At 37.1% G+C, this 22436-nt stretch overlaps 1 protein-coding gene across 4 annotated transcripts in view; it reads right to left on the bottom strand.

Annotated features, from left to right (window-relative positions):
* The window catches only part of CNTN3 (contactin 3), a 353908-nt gene that overhangs the window by 88885 nt on the left and 242587 nt on the right, over positions 1-22436 (bottom strand). For 2 of the 4 annotated variants that reach the window (XM_024245434.3, XM_054551883.2), the window contains exons 6-11: positions 19661-19864; positions 18350-18452; positions 17652-17836; positions 14033-14169; positions 12932-13061; positions 10353-10503 (exon numbers count right to left, since the gene is read on the bottom strand). In XM_024245434.3, coding sequence (XP_024101202.3) covers positions 10353-10503; positions 12932-13061; positions 14033-14169; positions 17652-17836; positions 18350-18452; positions 19661-19864 — 910 coding nt within the window. The remainder of the gene's footprint in view (positions 1-10352; positions 10504-12931; positions 13062-14032; positions 14170-17651; positions 17837-18349; positions 18453-19660; positions 19865-22436) is intronic. The other 2 variants (XM_054551884.2, XM_054551885.2) reach the window with 2 other exon arrangements.

Here is a 22436-nt window from a genome sequence, read left to right as displayed (position 1 = left end):
TGAAATCATGTTATTTGCAGCCACAAGGATGCAGATGGAGGTCATTATTGTAATTAAATTAACGTAGAAACACAAAATCAAAAACTGCACATTCTCCCTTATAAAGTGGGAGCTAAACAATGGGTACACATGGACATAAATATGGAAACAACAGACCTTGGGAACTCCAAAAGTGGGGAAGAAAGCAGGGAGACCAGGATTGAAAAACCATGTTTTCACAGGGTACCATGTTCACTATATTTGGGTGATGGGTTCAATAGAGGCCGAAACCCCAGCACTATACAATATGCCCTTGTAACAAACCTGCACATTTGCCCTCTGAACCTACAATTAAGTAAGTAAAGACATAAGTAGATAATTAAATACATGAAAGTCATATTAACAGCATCAGAAACCTTTTTCTGAGCATCTACAGAGAAGTCATTATAGTAGATATTTTACACACATTATTTCGATCTTTGCAATCCACTGAGATTTAAAAAGGAGGGGGGTCCCGCAGAATGTGAGAGAAACGGAGCAGCAACAAAGTTGGAAATAATTTGTCCACAGGAAACCCTGGGTTTCTCTGCCTATCAGGGAAACCAATTTCTTTAACTCATCCCTCACTAAGAGCGTATGCCACACAAATGCCACCCACGAGGCTGACTAACTCTGTTTAAGGATTCCTGGCCTCATTTTCCAGTAAGGAAGCCAAGGCTCAGGAATTATGTAACTTGTCTAACACCCCATAGGTGGCAAGTGACACAGCCAAGATCTGACCCACATCTTTCTGATTTCCATGCTTTGCCCTTTCCATATGCTAAAATTAAAGAAGCAAGTAAAACGTATGTTTAACTTCATCTGACACAGTGAATAATGTGCATAGCAATTCCTATACTGCATGCCAATTAGGCATTAATAATTCATGTAAATAATGACACAAATACCCACACAGAAACTGAAGCTGTCTGGTGGCTAATAGGGGAAGATCTGTAAGTATGTGCTGGTGGTGGAGGGTAGAGTGCTGGAGAGAGGAGGTGATTATCACACCATGAGCCCCATCCCAAACCCAAACTCTGGGATTTCATTGACTCTTCTCCTGATTATCTTCACTCTGAAATCAGCTTAATCTTCTCATAGAGTATGGGAGTTATTGGCAAAGGACCTCATTCCCTTTCTTTTTCCAGCTGAAACCATAAGAGAAATAGAGGTATAGGTTGGGGAAGCCAGGTCAGGAAGGAAGCTGTTCTCTACTCTCTAGAACTCTTGCTTATTTACCCAGGCATCTCAATCATCCCTTTAAGAGAAGATAATCTGCCTCCAATGTTACCTCCTTTGAAGAAGACAAATGGTTTTCTATCTGTGGAAGAACTCAAGCCAGGCTTTCTTATTTTCATGATCATATGTGAACTTTGCTACTGACACAACTGGAATAAAAGAATAAATATCCAGTTTTGCTTCTTACCTGTGCAATCCTTTCTGTTTGGACAGCATGTTCCCTACTCTTTTGCTTTGCTGCGTTTTACATCCCTTCCTTTGAGATTTCTGCCCTTGTGGAGCTGCTCTCCTGCTTCCCAGGGCTGAGACAGCATCTCTTCTCTCCGCTGCTTACTGGTTTAAAAGACCATGTGGCAACAGTCTCTATAAACACCTTCACTAGAGGCAGGATGGCAATGTCCAGTATGCTCAGCCAGTCCTAGTTTACATGTGTTGTCTTGGAGGTAATTACTAACAGTGCCCCCTTTCCCTTCTAAAATGTCCCAGTTTGTAGAATAACTTCCATGGTCACCTTAATCACATAGTCTATTCCACTGTAATTGATGGTTTAGTTATCCACATTCTAAACAGACTGTGGGCTTTTTGACGGCTCCTTGATGTCTCTTATTCATCTGTGTATTCCCAGAGCTGGACATAATACCCAGTGAAAAATAACAATATGATAAATTAGTAAACAACATGGAGTACCTTCCTTCCAGGCAGGAGGCAGGGACGTCAAGCTATCTGTTTTTTAAAAGTGATGGCATCCACATATGAAATAAAATTCTCCCTGTGCTTCAAGCTTCAACAGTTAGAGATTAAAGTAAGACACAGGAGCAAAAGACTCATTGATATCTCAGCTATGTATTTGAGGGTAGATTCACTGAAACTCACTGAGCTTACACACCTACCTGACAGTTGCGAGGGAACAACTGTTTTGATGGGTAGACCATGGATGAAGGAGAAGATTAAAATAAAGTCAGGCTTTGGATGAAGGGGGCAGTGGAAGGCTGAGAGAGATGGGAGCAGCATTTTGAACAGTATGAAGAAAAGTGGACTCCACTGTGAAGAGAGGAGCCAGGAAGTGTAAGGGGAGGGGGAAGAGACGGAGACAGACACATTCCTTTGGCAAAGGAATCCTGTTCTTCATTTAAAAGCTTGAGCCAAGGGGAAGTGCCACCTAAAACAGATTTGTTGGATAGTGACAGAGTTTCTAGATACATCTTTATCAAAGCGAGGCTGTGGCCACTAGGAGGGGCAATGACAGAAATGCTAAGTGGTCTTGGCTCTGACAGAATCATCCTGGTTATCTGCAAAAGTTTAGATTCTGCTTGTAAGTACCATCATCATATTACTCAGTGTTTCACAAATGGCAAAGGTGGCCAGTTAGGAGCATTTCTTGAGCTTTTAAACTCCTTTATGGAACTACTTGATCAGGGTGGAGATGAATGCAAAATTGCATGTAACTTTTAAAATTAAGGCATAATTTAAATACAGTATAATACACCTTTTTATGATGCACAGTTCTGTGCATTTTAACAGATGAATGCAGTCATGTCATCTCTCACAGTCATGGGCTACAGCAGGTCCCTCACCCCAAAAATCCTTCTGTGTCCCCGAGAGTCAACCCCTACACCCACTCCCAGCCTCTGGCAAGCAGTGATCACTATTTTTTTTCCCTAAAACTGCTCCTTTTTCAAAAATGTCATATAAATCGAATAATGCAGCATATAATGCTTACTGCATTTTAATGCCAGCTTTTATGTATGTGCAGGAAATACATTAAGATTGGGTAATATCTTTTAAAAACATTGCCTGGATTATAGTTATTCATATTTGGAAAAAAATTCACTCTTTCTTTAAAAGGAATTTAATTTTTAATAGTATTAAATGTTGCATAAAACATTTGAAATAATTTTAATGTGTTAATTAGAAGCAATGAGCCATTCTTTTACTTTTTTCTGACTGAGGTTATTGCAATATTTACTATTATAAGCAATAGCATTCAAATGAAGGACCCCATTTAAAAAAATAATTAGCTACTATGTTTTAAGTACCATTAAGTGATAGAGATAAGTTAAATAATCTTTAAAATATGCCAACTGGCTCTTTCTCAAAACCATGCCTGTTCACATTCTCAAGGGTCTTTTTCAATGTTAGTTTCCTTAAAAGAGACAAAACATACAGTTTTGATTTGTCTCTTTTGGAAATAGGTGGATTTAAGTGAATGAATGAATGAAATAGCACAAAAACATTGACACCTGGTGAAATACTATTGAATACTGAAAAAGACAGTACATTTTTGTTTATTCCAAAATGTTTCTTGCTGCAGGGAGAAACAAAGCACAATAACTTTACCCAATATTGGATTGTATAATACCAATATAAAACAAACAAACAAAAAAGGCCAAAGTAAGAAAAAGAAAAACCTCTACTCAATACTGAATGCCAGTAATTATGAAGTTTAGAATAGTTGAGCACCAGATGACTTGGCATTTATTTAATAAATCAATCACTAAATCACTAAACGAGACTGTAACACAGTTCTCTCTACTCATAACTTGTATGTACAAGAGTTTCAGAGGCAAGCTGTACAGCCTCTACCATTTAAAGACATCTACCCTTCCTAGAAAGTTGTATCCACTACAATGGCTCAGCTACCATCTCCAAGCTCATGACACATAAATCTCTACTCTATAGCCTGAGTCTTTCTCCTAAGTTCCAGATTCAGTCAACCTTTGTATGCATGGATATATCCAGTTGGTTTTTCAGTAGGTACTTCAAACTCAACCAATCCCAAACTGAACATATCCTATTTGCCCTCATTTCTGCCATTTCCATAAGGTTCCCTGTCACATTGAATGGGTCTGCCATGCTCCCTGAATCCTAACCTGGAAATCTAGGATTTATCCTTGACTCCTGTCTTCTCTTCAAATCATGCCTCTAATCAACAGGTCTTGTTGATGTAACATTTTCTCAAACTCCTCAAGGCTTCCCTTCATTTCCATTGTCATTTCTTTAGTTCAGGCTGTAATACTGTTTTGCTCAGCTTGGTGGATTGCTGCTAACGAGGGATCTTGCCTTCAGTCCTGGTACCACTTCAACCCATCTGCTGGTACCAGTGGTTTTTTTTTTTTTTTTTTTTGACAGGTTCTCACTCTGTTGCCCAGGCTGGAGTGCAGTGGCAAGGTCTCAGTTCACTGCAACCTCCAACTCCTGGGTTCAAGCAATTCTCATGCCTCAGTCTCTCCAGTAGCTGTGATTACAGAAGTGTGCCACCATGCCCAGCTAATTTTTGTATTTTTAGTAGAGATGTGGTTTCACCATGTTGGCCAGGCCGGTTTCAAACTCCTGGCCTCAAATGACTGACATGCCTCGGCCTCCCAAAGCACAGGGATTAGAAGCGTGAGCCACCGTACCCTGCTGGTCCTCTTTTTTAAACAGAAATTTAATCCTGTATGTCTTCTACTTTTATTTTGTTATGTTGCCTCCCAGTGCTTGTGGAATAAAGCCCAAATTCCTTAATTTGGCGTACACTGTCATTGACAATAAGACCCCTGCTTACTTCTACTGCCCAATTCTCTCTGCACACGCCCCCCCTCCCCACGGCACCTTAAAATGGAGGTCCACTGAACAATCAGTTACTCAAGTACCTGCTATGCTCTGAATATGTCCCTCCAAAATCCATGGTGAAACCTCATGCTCACTGTGATGGTATTAAGAAGGCGGGTCTTTGGGAAGTTATTAAGACATAGGGGTATAAGGTCAGTGCCCTTACAAAAGAGGTTGGATGGAGCTGCCTTGCCCCTTCTACCATGTGAGGATGCAGCAACAAGGCCCCATCTACGCAGCAGAGAGTAAGCCCTCACCAGACTGGTGCCTTGTTCTTAGACTTCCCAGCCTCCAGAACTGTGAACAATAAACTTCCATCATTTATAAATTACCCAACCTAGTATTTTGTTATACTAGCCCAAATGAACTGAGGCAGTACCCAAACCATGATTGGCCTCTGTACCTTTGCACATGCTATCCTTTCTTCCTGGAATACTCTTCTCCAACAAAAACCCCAGTCATCTTTCAAGTCCTGCTGCAGACATTACCTTCTCCACAGAGCTTGTCCTGATCCCTAATTTGGAGGTAAGAGCCTTCCTAGGTGATTCCCTGAACATCCTGTACTTTGCCAATTGAGTTTTATTGTACCTGTCCTGTTACCTGTCTGTATACCCTGAAAAGCTACAAACAATGGCATAGATGTATCTGATAAATAACAAATACCTAGTGCCTAGCATATAGTAGGTACTCAAGGTATTTTCAAATGTGAACTTAACTATGAGAGCCCAGGAATCACTTTTTGCAGGATAAGCCTTTGTTATCTACTCAGAGCAGCTTTTTGAAGACCTCTGTTGGGCAGTAATCCATTTATTACTCTAGCTTGAAATGCTCTCCATACTTAAAAGAAAAAACTCTCATTTCTTCAAAGCGATTCTATAATTTAGGTGCCTCACTGACTGAGATCCACATCATCACGGCTGATTCATAATTGCAAAGCTGTTATGGTGCTGCTATAAAAATTTACAAACCAGGTGGATTATGATTATTTATTTATTTATTTATTTTTTGAGACAGATTCTCGCTCTGTCGCCCAGGCTGGAGTGCAGTGGCGTGATCTCGGCTCACTGCAAGCTCTGCCTCCTGGGTTCACGCCATTCTCCTGCCTCAGCCTCCTGAGTAGCTGCGACTACAGGCGCATGCCACCATGCCCAGCTAATTACTTTTCTATTTTTTAGTAGAGACAGGGTTTCCCCGTGTTAGCCAGAATGGTCTCCATCTCCTGACCTCGTGATCCGCCTGCCTCGGCCTCCCAAAGTGCTGGGATTACAGGCGTGAGCCACCGTGCCTGGTTGATTATTCAAATCTATTATATGATTTACATAGAAGGCACATTTATCAGTTTATCCAATTCTTTTTTTTTTTTTTTTTTAATAGAAGGAGTTTCCCTCTTGTTGCCCAGGCTGGAGTGCAGTGGTGCGATCTCAGCTCAACGCAACCTCTGCCTCCCAAGTTCAAGCGATTCTCCTGCTTCAGCCTCCCAAGTAGCTGGGATTATAGGCATGCGGCACCACGTCCAGCTAATTTTGTATTTTTAGTAGAGACAGGGTTTCTCCATGTTGGATGGGCTGGTCCCAAACTCCTGACCTCAGGTGATCCACCTGCCTTGGCCTCCCAAAGTGCTGGGATTACGGGCGTGAGCCACTGCACCCAGCCTCAGTTTATTCAGTGCTTAAGAAAAGTATTTAATCCTTTGATCATTTTCTGATTTACACCTTGAATGATACATATATAGAATATTGGCTTAATCAAAATGTATTTGCTGCCAGTAGCCTCTATGTTAGGCTAGAGAAAGCTTTCATCTTTATCATAAGTTTCTTATTCACTGACAAGTCCAAATTAACCACTTAAAAAAAACTAAAAAATCAAATACACTTCAAACTTTGGCATAAATATCCCATCAAAAAATTGTCTTCTATTCTTTAATGCACCAATGAATTCATTTCTCCTTCAAATAAGATTGAATCTGCATTTTTAAAGTTGTAACAATCCATGATCTAACAACCACAATAAATCTGTCATTTAATGTGTTTTTCTGATTCGGCTGAAGCCTGCAGACCAAGTCAAGAGGGATGGATACGGGGCTTTTGTTGCCAAGTGATGACTGCGGCCACTCTCATTTCCCATGGACTTGGAGAGGGTTCAAGTCCGCAACTTGTTCGATAATTGCTTCTAGCAGGCTTCTCCCTAAGCATCGAGGCCCTGGCTCATCAGTGTTTTTTGCTGTCCAAAAAGATAAAAACAAAATTCAAACCACAGATCTAAGGAGGATTGGAACACCATGGACCTCTCTTAAATATGTTCCCTCTTTTTAAGGATATCTTCATATCTGAAAGCTTATGATCTGTAGGGGAGATATTAGAAATATATCATACAAAGCAGAGTGTCAGAAGGCTTGAAAGGGACAGAGAACTAACTTTTATTACCACGAGACACTGCTGGGTTAGCAATTATTTTCCTCTCTCTCCTTAAAAACACACTCTCAATTTTTTTTATTGGGTGCATTCCTGTCCAGAAAAAAAAAAAATCTGTATTTCCCAGTTTCTCTTTCAGTTAAATGTGGCCAGGGAATGAATTTCTGATTAGCATGGCATAAGGAAGAGTGTTGTATGGGACTTCTGGGAAGACTCTTAAAGGGAAGGAAGTGTATCCTTATTTCTACCTTCCTCCTTGCTGTTGCCTGGGATGTCACTGGGAGGCTGGCGCAAAACAGTGGTTTTGGTTCATGAGTTGAGAGTGGTGGGACAGCAAGACAGCAGGGCCTGCATCCCTGCTGAATGGAGAGTCCAGGTAGCCTTGATTGTCAGCCTTCACAGTGACCAAGCAACCAATGAACAGCCAACCAACAAACCAGAAAATTCTTTTTCAGCCACTTTTACTTTCAAAATTTTATTTATAACATGATCTCATTCTTATAGATCAGTATATGTATATGTACAAATATCAGGCTAAATCCTGATTTTGCAGTGACTATGTAAGGAAGGATATATTATCTCTATATTATGGAAGAGGAAATGGAGGTTCAGAGGTATTACATAGCTGATCTAATGACACTAAATTTTTGCGTTCAAAAACCTTTGAACACAAAAATGTCAGCAGTTCTAAAGGAAGAGTTAACTTCCAGCAGAGTCAAAATTAAATAGTTTGTGCCACGAATCTATACTTGTATTAAGTATAGGTTAAAGTATTAAGTGGCTAAATCAGAAATTCCAGGTTAGATCCTGGAACTTATACACTTTTACGAGCACCATCACTATACAATGTGGATAGTGGATATAAATATCTCCTTGTGTATCAATAGCTAAATCTCTTAATCCTTTTATCCTCTTTAAAAATTAAGATTAAAAGCCTCTACCTACTATATTTGCTACTATGAGGACAAGTTGATTTAGCATTGTACAAAGCATTGATATCCATGGGAAATAATGTCTATTTAATTCATGTGTACTATTTAATCAATTAAAAATTTTTTGAACACAAAAATGTCAGCAGTACCATATGAAGCGTTAACTTCTAGCATAGCCAAAATTAACTAGTTTGTGCCGCAAGCCTGTAGTTGTTTAAACTGGCTTACAAAATTAAACTGCAAATCACTAATTAACCTCCTGTTCCAGAAATCTATTCTGTGCAGCCTAGCATTTGGCTGGATTGTGTTGAACCACTCAATTCACAATTTTATCTTGTCATCCTGCTGTGTCTGCTTTTTAATGAAGGCATCTTCGGCTAAATACTGGAGGAACTGCAGATTGTGCTGTTGTAACCAACTTGTCTAAATATATCTTTAGGCCTATAATCTAAAAGCCATTCAACCTGGTCATGTGCAATCTGATGCTGTGATTTTAGAAAAGCAAATCCACATTTCTTGGCCTAAGGTTTTATTGTTTGTTTGTATTCCTTTCATTTCCAAAGTAATAATTTGGACTCTATGACTTCAATGGCTGAGACCACCTCAAAGATTCTGGGCTCCCTGTACAAAATGTGGCACTGATAAAGCTTAGTGGTTATATCCTAGAGTCAAACAGAATGGCTCCCAATCCTGGCTATGTGACTTCAGGCAAATTAATTCCACTAAGTTTCTGTTTTCTCATTAGCTGCAGAAATATTTAAAGGTGATAATTCATGTAGTGTTCTGTGTTAAGTTTCCTATTGCTGTTATAAATGACCATAAACCTGATGACCTAAAACAACATCAATTTGTTCTCTTACAGTTCTGGAGGTCAGAAGTCCAGTATAGGTCTCACTGTGCTAAAATCAAGATTCAGAAGGGCCGCGATCCTTCTGAATCTGGAATCATTTTGTGCTTATTCAGGTTGCTGGTGGAATTCACAGCCTCTTGTGGTCATGGAACTGAGGTCCCTGTTTTTTTTACTGCTGGCCCCTTCCCTCATCTTCACAGCCAGCAACACTCATCAGGGTCTTTCTCAGGCTTCAGGTCTCTCCTGCCTCTTCTGTGATTATCACAGCTCTCTGACCAATCCTTCTGCCTTCCTCTTCCTCTCTTAAGGGCTCAGGTGATTACTTTGGGCCCACCCAGATACTCCAGGATTATCTCCTTATTTTAAAGTCAACTGCTACGACTTTAGTTCCATCCTTAATTCTACCTTCAAATTTAATTACCTTTTGTCATATAACATAGTAACAGGTTTCTAGGATAAGGAGAGGGATGCTTTGGGGCCAATTATTCTGCTTATCACAAGCTCTGAGCATAATCCCTGGCAATAAATACTCAATAAACTGTAATCATAAATAATAAATATATAGTAAATTTATAATAGATAAGCAGCAGTAATAGCCAATACTTATGCTTACTTTCTGGCAGGTGTTTACCTAAGTGCTTTATTAATATTTATGTACTTCATCCACATAACAATTCTTGACATTAGGTGTGAACTATTATCAATCCCACTAACAAATAAGGGAATGAGGTACAGAAAGATTAGGTCACAGCACTGAGCAAGTAAAGGCAAAAATGAAGATTTGAATCCAGGTAGTCTAGCTCCAGAGTCTGTGCTTTTTACTAAGCCCGTTCTGCTTCTTCATCTCAGTGTTACAATTACAACCAGGAAATCAGGGATGCCTTTGCTTAAACTAAATACCAGTCATGCTAAATTATTTGAGTACAGGATAACAGCAATATTTGTATTTCTTTAGAATGTGCTGTTATTATATATCCTTCTTTTCTTTGTCCTGGGATGTGGATCTGCTTTTGGGACCAACATTCCTTCATCATTCTGGTTGAGTCTTCCCAGAGATTCAGGAAGAAAATCCTTGTTAAGAGAAAGTATTCTATGTGGGAAGACCTTAGATATATTTTCTGTGTTTAGATTTCAAAAAACTGAATACTCTTACAAAGGTATTAAAGAACAAAAATACTACTATTTTAGTTCTTAAAGATCTCATATGCTACTGAAATGCTATTTTGTTTCATTTCATATTTAAAACCTATGTTGACATCAGTATGGAAAGTGAGAGGAAAGTAAATGACCACTTTTCTGACATCAGAATACCTTTCATGCTCCTGCACGCTCACATCCCCCTTCTTCCAGGAAGAGTGTGCCCTTGGGGAGGCTTTGGGTTTACAATCCAAGCTGACCAGGCTGCCCACCTGCACCTGAACCAACTTCTTCATTGGATTCTTTGAAAAATCTGGAGCAGAAGCTGAAAAGCAAGAAAGGAGAGAAGGAGAAGTGGATCATTTACAGAACTTCTTGTCAATTTCAAAGGTCCACTTTTACAGTTTTAAAAGTTTTCTTTACATTCAGGGTGTCAGTGCTTGATTTACTTGGCTTATTGTGTGCCACACACAGGATAATTCATGTTATTATGTTTTCTAGCAAGTCTAAATTGTGAGACAATTACTTTATACAGAAATGTTTAGTTTATGGTGAAGATTCAAAGTAGCTCAATCATGTGTTTATTAAATGAAAGGAAAACATTTGGTATAGAATGTTTTTAAATGTTAGCTCCACGAAGACAGGAATAGGGTTGTCTCTCTTGCTAACCTTTAGGACATAGCACTTGGTACAGTGCCTAGCATTCAACAAAGCTCAGCAAAAGCTTTGAGAACAGAGGCTAAGCACTGAATTAATATTCTCATACATATGCATGTATCAAGTTCTACAATAAAATGTTCAAATTGTTAGGTCGAACTTCCAAACTGGGGAAAAATAATATTGCGCACATATTATTTTAAATGCTATAATATTGCATGAAATATAATAATGTGTAGAAAATATTACATTTGCTAATAATTCATGGGATGTTAATCCTGAAACAACACTTGAACATTTAAGATACATAATATTGTATCATTTGAATGAAAGGGTATGTTAATAAAAAAAAAATCACTCTTCCTTTTACTGCAAATGTGAAAAACGTTAAAAACCTAGTGTATTTTCCAAATAGCTAATGTTGTGTCTTATGGCAAATCCAAGTGAATACAATTTATTTATTTGATTAGTGGAAATCTTAGGCTGAATCATATTATGTAATTATACATGTGATTGTGGTAAAGAAAACATGGTATCCAGAGGTTGTTGGCCTTAAAAATTAAAAATCATAAAAGAGTGATTTTTGTTAAAACAAAAACTTGTTTATATTTGAGTACAATCTTTTGTTTACGCACCTCATATTTCTTCATACACAACAATCCCACACAGTACGTTGAGTAGGACTCCACCCATTTTAAAGATGGATAAACTATGGCTCATCAGCTTAATTTATTGCAATATAATTACAATTTTTCAAGTTAAGACTTATATGCAAACTCCTCTCTCTTTTTGTCATAATATGCTACTTTTCTGTCATGGATAACAGCAGCCAGATTTTCAGTTGATCATCCCTCCAGGCATCAGTCCTCCTGGTACAGATGATGCATTTCTAACTGCCAGGGACTAGAGATGAGACAGCCCATTAAAGCAGGGTTTTTTCAATCACTCTTGACATATAACATTTTGGGCTGGATAATTATTTTTTGTGAGAAGCTATTTTGTGCACTGTAGGATATTTAGCAGGCTCTCTGTCCCTCACCCACAATATGCTAATACCACACACTGGTCTTCTACCTCCCCACACCAACCAAAAATATCTCCAGACATTTCTAAATTTCCCTCAGGGCAAAATTGTCCCTGGTTGAGAAACACAGACTTAAATCATGCAGGGCCTTATCACTTGCTGACCATATGGATTGGTTCAGAAACAAGTATTAACCCAAATCAGGCTATATGGGGCCAATGGCATGCAACACTTTGACTTCCCTTTGAGAAATTAAGACAGCCATCTTTCTTCCACTGGAATGACTGTGGTAATAAATTCATTTCGTTGGGAAACATCATATAGAACCTGATAATGGTGATGATATTTGAACACTGGACCAAATTATGCTGAAATCCAAATTCTCCATTTTAATAACATAAACTGATGAGCAAGCCCTCCTGCTCCTCTTCCCTTCCTCCCTTCCTTCCATTCATTTGTGCTATGCTACACTATGCCATGGTGTTTTGCTTGGATTTTCAATCATTTGCAATGTAAATATTCTTCTGGACAATTGCTTTAAACATGATAGAACATTTTCTTTTTCTCCTATACCTAAAGTACAAGAAGAAGATCATCTATAATTTCAAGCAGTGGAGCCTTGGGCAATGAAAGCCTCAATGTATCCAATGTGTCATGCTTCTAACAGAGCCACTAATGGCAAAGGCAACTCTTTTTGAATCAAATATGATTGATTCAAATTTTGGTATTTGCTATTATGGACCAGCAGCAGAGAATACCAAAATCACTTACTCTCCTAAAAGGCTTTGCTTAGTTGGTAATATTGGAGGTGGATAAGGATATCTTATGACAATATTTGATTCCTACTGTCGATTAACTTAACCCTTGGTCCTCAATTCTGGCCATAATTGCTGTTTTTCCTTAGAAACTGTTAAAAGGTATGCCTTGATTAGAAAGTGAATGATCGTGTTGTAATACTGTAGATACTATTAGATGTAGGAACCTAATGTGAAAAGTAAATATTACTGCTTCTGGAAACAATGAAGAATTTAAGACAAAAAATTAAGAGAAGAACAGAGAAAATCAGTCTTACCAACAACTTTGAGCTCAGCACTGGAATAGACAAGGCCATGTTTGTTTTCTGCTATGCATTGGAACATGCCAGAATCAGTCACACTTAGGTTTGATATTGTAAGGGCACCATTTTCTATCTGTATTCTCTCCTAGATGATAATAAAAATGTCTTTCATACAAACAAACATACCACTTTAGAATAAAAATGAACTGACTATCATTTCACTCATACACAAACTTCCTGCATTTTTCTGAGAGTATTAGACAGGATGGCCTGAAATTTAATCTTTTCCTTATTTTAAATGTGAAAGACTAATTTACATAATAGCTACACATTAGAAATACGAATTAACATCCTTCAGTCCAAAAGTATATCATAAAATAGATAACAAAGCAAGAGGTAAAATATGCAACCATTTCACTTTTTCCCCTACAGTTAAAGTTTCTTAAAAATGTACCATGACTTTAAAAAATGTTTTATGAGGTTGATTTTTATGCCAACAGTTGGAAATGTTTTCACTATGTTTTTTCAAATCATGCAAGTTAAAAACATTATAAAATCTGTGGATTAGAAAGGTTTCTGGGAAACACATATATTTACCAGAGTTTCTAGGTAGTGTGAAAGGTTAGGTATGGAAATTGAAACAACATAATTGACTTAGTATACAAAAAAAGGGCAAAAATTACATGGCTTGAGAAGGAGAGTGATGGAGAAAATAAGTACTTACATAACAAGGTAACCAAGTAATAGATACATTCATTCTCCAGAGGCCACACCAAGTTGTCAAACAGGAAAAGGAAATTATATCCTAAATTTGATTAAAGTAAGGCCTTCTCTAATTTCAATACCAAAAAAAACAGTAGATTATTTTACAGACTAAATTCACACCATGACTTCTTCCCAGTGAAATGCCATGCTGAAAAGCTCTCCTCACTGGCAGACTGGGTACTTGATTTGATATTTTTCCTCCTGTACCACTCCTTAGAAGTAAAAGAAAGTGTGCAAACTCAACAGTTTATTTTGGTACTAGGGACTAAAGAAAGCATTTGCTAAACACCAAGTGAGGAAAGGGTGGATTTACCAGGCCTCTAAATCCATTTTAGGTCCATGTTACCTTACCTCTAGCACTAGGGCTGCTCCATTTTTCAGCCATCGGTAGGAGGGCTTGGGCTTGCCACTCGCCCTGCATTCCCAGTAAAGACTGTCCTCCACGGCTATTTCCACATCGTTTATGAGTTGAACCCAATGAGGCTTTGCTTCAATGAAAGAAAAGGGAGAAGAAAAGAAATTTAAACCACCCAGCAAATAAAATGTATTTATTATTTTATTATCTTATCTGGATTAATAGAAATGGACATGATAATGAGTAACAGATTGAAGTGAGAACAGAGGCTAGAATTATATTTTGTTCACTAAGTATCTACTCATTGGCTGCATGAAACATTTCTACATTTGAGGATGGATGTTGCAATCTGTTATTTCGTAAGGCAAATTAATTATGCTTTCTCTATTTTCAAAATTCTGAGCACTGTATTATATTATTTAGATATCTATTAGTAGACAGTAATACAGGTACACAAAACTGATTTTGTTTTCCAAGTGTATTTTTGAATCATGAGATCACAACTGATGATAACTTAATAAGTGAATGACAGCATATATTGTTCTTAATTATGAACTAAAAATTAACATCCATAGGAGAGAAACTTCTATAGCTGAGGAAAAAATATTTTCCACAAGTTAGAAATAACTTAATTAAATACAAACCAGTGAGCATCTTAAGAACCTCTGAGTGAATTAAGATCAAAGCAGGAAAAGATGGATAGGTTGGTTCAACTTGAATCATGTGATTTTTTGCCAGAAAAAGAAGTAACTGATGCAACTTTAAATTATGTATGCAAATAAGTTCAATCAAGTGGATTTATCATTTTCAACTTATGCTTTAGAGGGTATTTGGAAAATTCATTTTACAGATGAAAGCATCGTACCACTTACAATGAAAGTCACTTACTATATACAGTATATCCAGCCAAGTCTCAGCTTGTGTTTTAAATCCAAAACTGGGAGGTGAGATGTCTTACTGGTTTCACATTGCATTATGCATGTGATGTGTACTGTGGGATTCACATTTGCATCCTCCATATGGAGAAACAGTTTATCTATTTCTATTTAATTGCAACCATGGAAAGATTTGTCTTTCCATTTCTAGCTCATAAAATTACTTTTTTATAAATGAAACTGAAAAGAAACTATGGCTATTTAGCTTTTACAGAAAATGTATTGGTCTAAGTTTTCTCTTTTATGTGTGTGTGTGTGTGTGTGTGTGTGTATATATATATATATATATAACTTGCTCAGTATGAAGTGTAGTTCAGTACCAAGTCACTTCTCTCTATATTAAAACACATTTTCTTTTTCTTTCAGGAATGATCAGCCTGAGATGGAATATGACTGTGAATAGACTCACACATCAGCCTCTTATAGAGACCAGAGTTTCTAAAAAAAAAAAAAAAAAATCCCACAAGCTTCCCATAGTAATATTCTTCTTCAAATGGGAGGATAATTCGCTGGACTAAAAAATCCTGAAATCATAACTGCCACATCAATTCTGATTTCTCCCCTTATTCCATCATATGAGATGCAAATGTTCTATAGACTATTTTTCACATGAAATATTAGAGCAGATAATCAGAGAACTGCATGGCATCTACTTAATATATTAACGTTAAACAGAAATTGTAAGGCAACTTTCATGAAATGCTTTATGCCATTAATTTCTGATTTATTTTTTAGGTATGTATCATATTACCTACACAATGGACTAAAGCAATAGTCTACCTCTTTTACTAAGTATAGCAGACACTGTTGGTTTTCTATTGCGCATTCATTTCCTCTCTTCCTTATTCCTAAAATAACACCAATTTTTAATTCAGTTGTCCAATCTTCCATCACCTCACACTGTCTATAGAAACAGGACATTATTCTCTGTTCCAAAGTGAAGCACTTAATTGTCTAATCTAATTTCTCCTTGCCAGTGATTGGTTTAGGAATGAACATGTAGCCAGTGAGGTTTGAGGAGAGGACTTCTAGATGTTTTGGAGAAAGGAAGGATGAGTAACAAATGATGTGCTAGTCACTGCTGGCAGCCATTTTGTGATCATAATGGAAACTAACATGCAGAAACAGGAAAAAAAAAAATAGACAAGGGCAGAAAAAGTAATCACAAATAAACTGGGTCGTGGCTTGATGATAAGGTAATTAAATGACAATTTAGCTTTGGATTTCCTCATCATATGAAGCATACAATTGTTTATTATGTATACAGGGTTTCTGTTATATAGAGCTAAAAATATTTTTACTGAAACATTAATACAGTTGGAATATCCTGTGTGTTCCCATAATGGTCACTTCTTATCCTAGATCAAGTAGTGGTTGCGCAGAAAGAAGGAAGTAGGCTAGAATATGAGAAAAGGTTACTTGCTTTGTTGGGGCCTTAGAGCAGGACAGCCACATGGGTTAAGTGCTTGCTCCCTCACCCCCTATTTCCATAGAATCCTAGGAACCCAAAGACCCTGAAACCTGCGTAAGTTCTGTGCTACACATTCTAAACTAATCATGCAACAAGATGGGAGAGTTACAAAACAGAATGACTCATGCTACCAAACAACGCCTCCATTTTGTTTCTGACAGATCCTAAAATCTTACAATATAATAACAAGTGTTAATCATGCCAGAAGTAATGCACTGGTAGACTTCATATTTTTCAAGGCGGGGGGTCATAAGACCTATAATTTTAGTATTTGCCTTTGCAAACTTTTCTTCCTTGCAACTTGCACATATGCTATCCAAGGACATATTGCAAGACGTTTCAATTTCCAATTTCTAAAATAAATAGAATATAATGCAATTTACCTTTTACAAGAGTGGTCAATTCCCACTAGTTTTACGATGTTTCTAATGATTAAAGTGCAAATATATATTCACTGAGCTGAATATATATGTCTCCATATATTTTATAAGTCCGTTTTGTAAAATTATATATTTATTCTAAGTCATGTTTTCATCAAAAACCTAGTTTCCTTAAAATAAGAGGTTTGAAAACAAATTTCAAAAAAAGTTAATCTAATTTTCCTACAAATAGACTCTAAATAAAGGTGACATTATTATTCTTTCCTTACCCAAATTGAGCAGTACATCAAATAAAAGTGATTGCAAATTAAAGGCAGCAAACAGAGTACAGATACATTATTGGAAGGGATAGAATAACACTGAAGAACTCAACAAGAGCCAGAGTTCATGTGGTTTGTTTAATACAGTAATTGCAACTTTTCCCAAAAGGCAGTTTTTTTTTTCTCTCTTTAGTAGAGGTAACAAAGAAAGATACAAAACCTATTTTCTAGAGGAGAAGACAGACAGAAAAGAGATCTCTCTCCAATGTGTTTATGTGTGTGAGAGGTTATTCTTAGGAAAAAATATGAAATATTTCATCTTTTCATGGATCATTTTAAAATGCAAAATAAATATATTATGTCACCAACTTCATTACAAAAATTTATTTCTTTTTAATTCCCCCTATGATAAATGTTTATCATCACTTAACAAAATGTTGAACAAAATGTTTAACCAACAAGTTGAACATTGGGATTCTGCTATAATCTCTCACCCCTAAACAACAACCATATTTTATAGATGAGAAAGTAAAAGCTACAACTCCAATTTGCCCAAAGCAGATGCTCACCATAGTAAGTGAGACGCCCTCTGGCAACATTTTTTCCTCGTGAATTCTCAGCAATGCATTCATAGGAACCTGCATCTTCCTGTTGGAAGTTGGGGATTTCAAGCACACCACTGAACTTCCTTAATTTAATTTTGCTGGAAAATGGCAGCCCATCACTTCTTCTCCAATTAATCTGAGGTATGGGACTAAGAAGAAAATCGTCAAGTTGTCTGCTATTGTCTGGAAGCCTTTTTGACTTGAGAAAATAAAGCTTTTAAGATTGAACAAGAAGGCACAGGACTTTAAATGCAGAAAACCACTTTCAATGGTCAATTATATAAACCTGATAAAAAGATTTAACTTAACTCTTTAAGTTGATGTTTTAATAAAATAAACTGCATTTTTCTTGACATGATTTCGAGAAAAAAGCCTAATACAGATCCACTATATTAGATTACAGCAAATGGACAAGAAAAAAAAACCCCACCAATTTATTTTATGAAATTAGGCAGGCAGAGTAATTTTCTTCAAATCGACTTTAAATATTAAAGTTTCAAACCAAATTTTATATGTGCATTTCCCTTGCATTTTATTTTTCCTTTGCCTCAAAATGAAAGCAAATTTTAGAAAATAAAAAAGAAGAGTCTTTCAAAAACCATCCTGATTTCTTATAGCAACCTAATATTTCAGCACATAGGAGTAAATGTTATAAAACTTACTTTCCAAGGGCAAAACATTCCAATTTCACAGTCGAACCTTTAGCTGCTGGAAGAGTTTCTGGAAACTGAACTTCTATTTTAGGTTCATATTCACCCATCACACCTATAAATCCACAATATAAAGTTAATCGTTTCAATATTTCCTTTAGAATTGCCTCGTTTTTCTTAAATAAAACTTTCTTTTGCTCCCATTTTGAACCAGCTCTTCTAGTGATTTCAATTAAATAAAATTTAGTCTATGCAGCTCAGATTCCCTTTTAACAGCCATCAAGTTGTTGATGAAACAGATTTTTTTCTTTAATAATTTTTTTAGTGGTGCTTTTTAGCCTATAACAAAACATCCAGAGCTTTAAAAAACCTGAACTAACTTGGGTCAAACATGCAATATTAATAAACATTTAAGAACTTTGGATTTGCTGATTCATAGGTTACCACGTACAGAGCAGTTCCAAGAAAACCACTAAGCCTTTTACATTACACAAAATGGGAGGCTTTGAAATTGTGCATTCAATTTTGACATTGCTAGACAAACTGAAATATATAATATATTATTGCTCCTTGAAATTTCCCTAAAGAACAAAAATTATGGCAGGGAATTTACTTAATGATACCCTAGTAGCAGAGATACCAATCTTAAACTTACTAAATGGCTCCCTGGAGTTAAGAAACAATGACTTAATAAATGGGAAAGGTCAAATTCAATTATAACTGACTGGAAAAACGTGCTTCAATGCTTTGTGGTCATAGCATTATGCTGTATCAAATATGGTTTTGTGTAAATGGGTCAACTACCCAGGCTTACGGATCTGCTTCCTCGGCAGCTCATAGACTCCCCTTAAACAGCCATCAAGGTGTTGATGAAACAGATTTTTTTCTTTAATGGTTTTTTTAGTGATACTTTTTAGCCTATAACAAAATATCCAGAGCTTTAAAAACCTCAAGCTGGCAAAGGTCAGGACAGGTGACTTCATGGGAGTGCAACCTGAGCCCTGGGCTCAGAAGGGTCTCATGCTTGGTTTAAGTCTTTGCCATTGCTGTCTTAAAATTCTTAATGATTTTTGAACAAGGGGCCACTCATTTTTACTTTGCACTGGTCCCTGCAAATTATGAAGCTTGCCCTGGGTAAGAATTATGCATAAGGACTATGAGTTATCAAATCATTTTTGTCATTGTACTCATAAAATAGTCTTTGTGCCAAAAAACACGAAGTGACAATTCTTCTGGATGTACTTTTTACATTTTTCCAATTGCTTCTGTTTGCAGCCTCAGCACCATTTGCACTCAGAATTGCACTTGGAGAAGTTTCATTACCATCAGAACGTAGCACCAAAGGAGTTGGAGAGCCCAGCACTCGGGCATTTGTCACCATACTTGTCACCACACATGTGTAATTTCCCACATCAGATGGCTCCACCTTAGATATGTAGAGGTGCCCTGTCTCCTGAGAGACAAATCTTCGACTATCTTCTTCAACAAACGATGGGTATTCATTGAAGATCCAAGCGTATGACAGTTCTAATAAAATTGTTGAAGAGAGAAAGAAATTCCATCATTAAGGACAGTTTTCCATTGTGTCCTTAATGTATCTATACAAACATCAACTTTACTTCCAAGTAGTGCTGAGTGTTTTTGTTGCAGGCCATGAAGAGAAGCGTTAAGAGAAATGACTCTCAATTTATTCTTTATTATTATAGAGGACACCGTTGATTAGCATCCTGGTGGGAGCAATATTATTACTGTCATAATATCTCTGCTTCAGACACCTTCTAACAAGCTTCTCTGGTCTTTCTCAGTTTTAATTCATATCTCCATCCTGCCTCTACCATGATATTTCAAAATTAACAATCTAATCATGTCAATTCCTGACATCAAACTTGGCAAATTTCTTTAACCTCTCAGGCATAATGCAAAATGGCTTAACCTGAATATGAGGCCCTTCATGGTCAAGGTCCTGCTCAAAACCTTAGCCTCTGAGAAGCCCCATGCTCTCTTTCGTCCCTGAGTCTTTTGCACATGCTGCTTCTGGGGCCTACAACTCCTGTTGTCTCTGTCCTGTCTTTGGCTTTCTCCACTTTCAACACCAACCGCATTCTTTGAGATAAGCTTCAAATGGTTTTCAAAGCTTGGTTCCAACATCAGGGATCACCTCCTCAAGTGAACTCTTCCTTAATCCTCCTTCTCTGGGTCGATGCTCCTATATAGAGTAATTCTAAGCTTATTTCAATGAAAACACTTATCAGTATGTAACATTCTACTTACTTGTCTGTCCTCCTATCACTTGTTAAACAAGCGATGTTAGTTTTTATTTCACCTGCCCTTCCCCTCCTCCAAATTAGCAAAATGAAACACCCAAAGGCATTTAGTAGGTCCTCAATAAAGATTCATGGAGTTAGTTGAGGATACAATTATGCTACTGACTAACATCTATGTAAAGTACAGTGTGAGAGTTTTCTTGAACTTTATGGCCAAGGTGAATCAGTTTTCTGCAAAGGAACCATTGTTTTTCTCTTTTATGAAAATGAGGGCTAGATAATAATATGCCACTTTGTTCTGGAGACCCAGGTTGTTCAGCGCCAAGTTGAGATTTAAGCACAGTTACTGTGGTTGGCTTATTGGCTTCCTGCTTTCCTAAGCCCTATTTTCTCTTAGTTGCATTAACTCTACTGTATTGATTCATTACCGTAGTGCTTTTGCAAAAGAGTTTAAAAAAAAAAAAACTTTTGGAAAACATGGAATCAAAATAAATTTAATGAATAACAAGTTTAAATATATTTAAGAGATAATTCCAATGGTGAAGGTCTTTCTTTTTGGTAAAGGGAACAGTAAATCAATATGCAAATAACAATGAGATTAGGAGAAGGGTTAGATGAGAGCTCCCATGAGTTTCAGAGGAAGGACAGGTGCCATTCTTTCATGGCTGAAGAACAGGCCTTAAAGGACAGGAGAACACTCCAACAAGCAGGGATAAAAGCACTCCAGGTAGAGTGAAGAACATGGGAAAAGGCCAGCAGAGAAGAGAACATGCTAAGGACCTAGAAGAAATAAAACAGGATGACTAATTCCCATTCACAATGCAAATGCAAGTGCTTGATGTTTCCAAAAATTAGCAAGGCAATTGCAAATTATACAGACATCCAGAAACATTAGTTTTAACCTCAAACTGATCTTTAAATCATGCTGTCATATTGGTATAATGTTTCATGAAATTTCAGTCAGTCATGTGATAAGTTGTGAGCTCTAAAGTCACTTATTGGGTTGTATGAAACAAATGCACCTCAAACATTATGGTTATTCTCATGCCTATCCTGATGATGCTTTTCTCTTGCAATAGTACTGAATAAACCATAGAGGAAAACAACACTAGCAAGGTAGGTTGAGTTTGTTCTGCAGTTGTTAAAACTGGCAGCTGTTGTAGCAAGAGCCCTTCTGGGTCTTCCTGCTGCTCTGGCAACCTCACTTTGCAGTAAAAGAGGGAAAGCAATCTTTCTCTGCTTTCCAAAGTGCTCCACACATGAAACTAGCAAGGTTGTCCTTCTCCCTTTTATCCAGCCAGATATCTACTGTTCTCCAATATAGCAGGCCTTAGCAGGGCATTAGGAATAAAAAGTCAATTCTATTAACCCAGTTTATACTAAAAAAAATGGTTGAGAAAAAGAACTCTCACTCAGAGTCAGAAAACCTAAAATCTGGTGAATTCATGCAAGATAATATTATACAGTAATAAGAATGTATGAACAATAACTCCATGCAACACTTGGAATAAATATCATAAATATAATTCTGATTGAAAATGTTCAACTCAAAATATTTGCATAACTCCCTTTATAATGTTTATTTTAATCCAAAGGTTAATATTATTGATACTTAAAACATTATTATATAGTTACAGAGATACTGTGGTGGATTTGCCTGTATGACACAGTAACTGACGGACTGGTAGGAGAAGGAAGGAAGCCAATATTAAAATCATTTTAAGGCTGCTCCCAAAATGAACATGAAGTGGATATGTACAAATCAAGGTGTAGACTGGTGCAGACATGGAGGTTCCTCATTAGGTTTCACTTCAAGAGAACCTACGGCACAGAAC

This window comes from Pongo abelii, chromosome 2 (assembly GCF_028885655.2).
Source record: "Pongo abelii isolate AG06213 chromosome 2, NHGRI_mPonAbe1-v2.0_pri, whole genome shotgun sequence".
Taxonomy (NCBI): domain Eukaryota; kingdom Metazoa; phylum Chordata; class Mammalia; order Primates; family Hominidae; genus Pongo; species Pongo abelii.
Note: the sequence above shows the minus strand (reverse complement) of the source record. Positions and strands in the feature narration are given on the sequence as shown.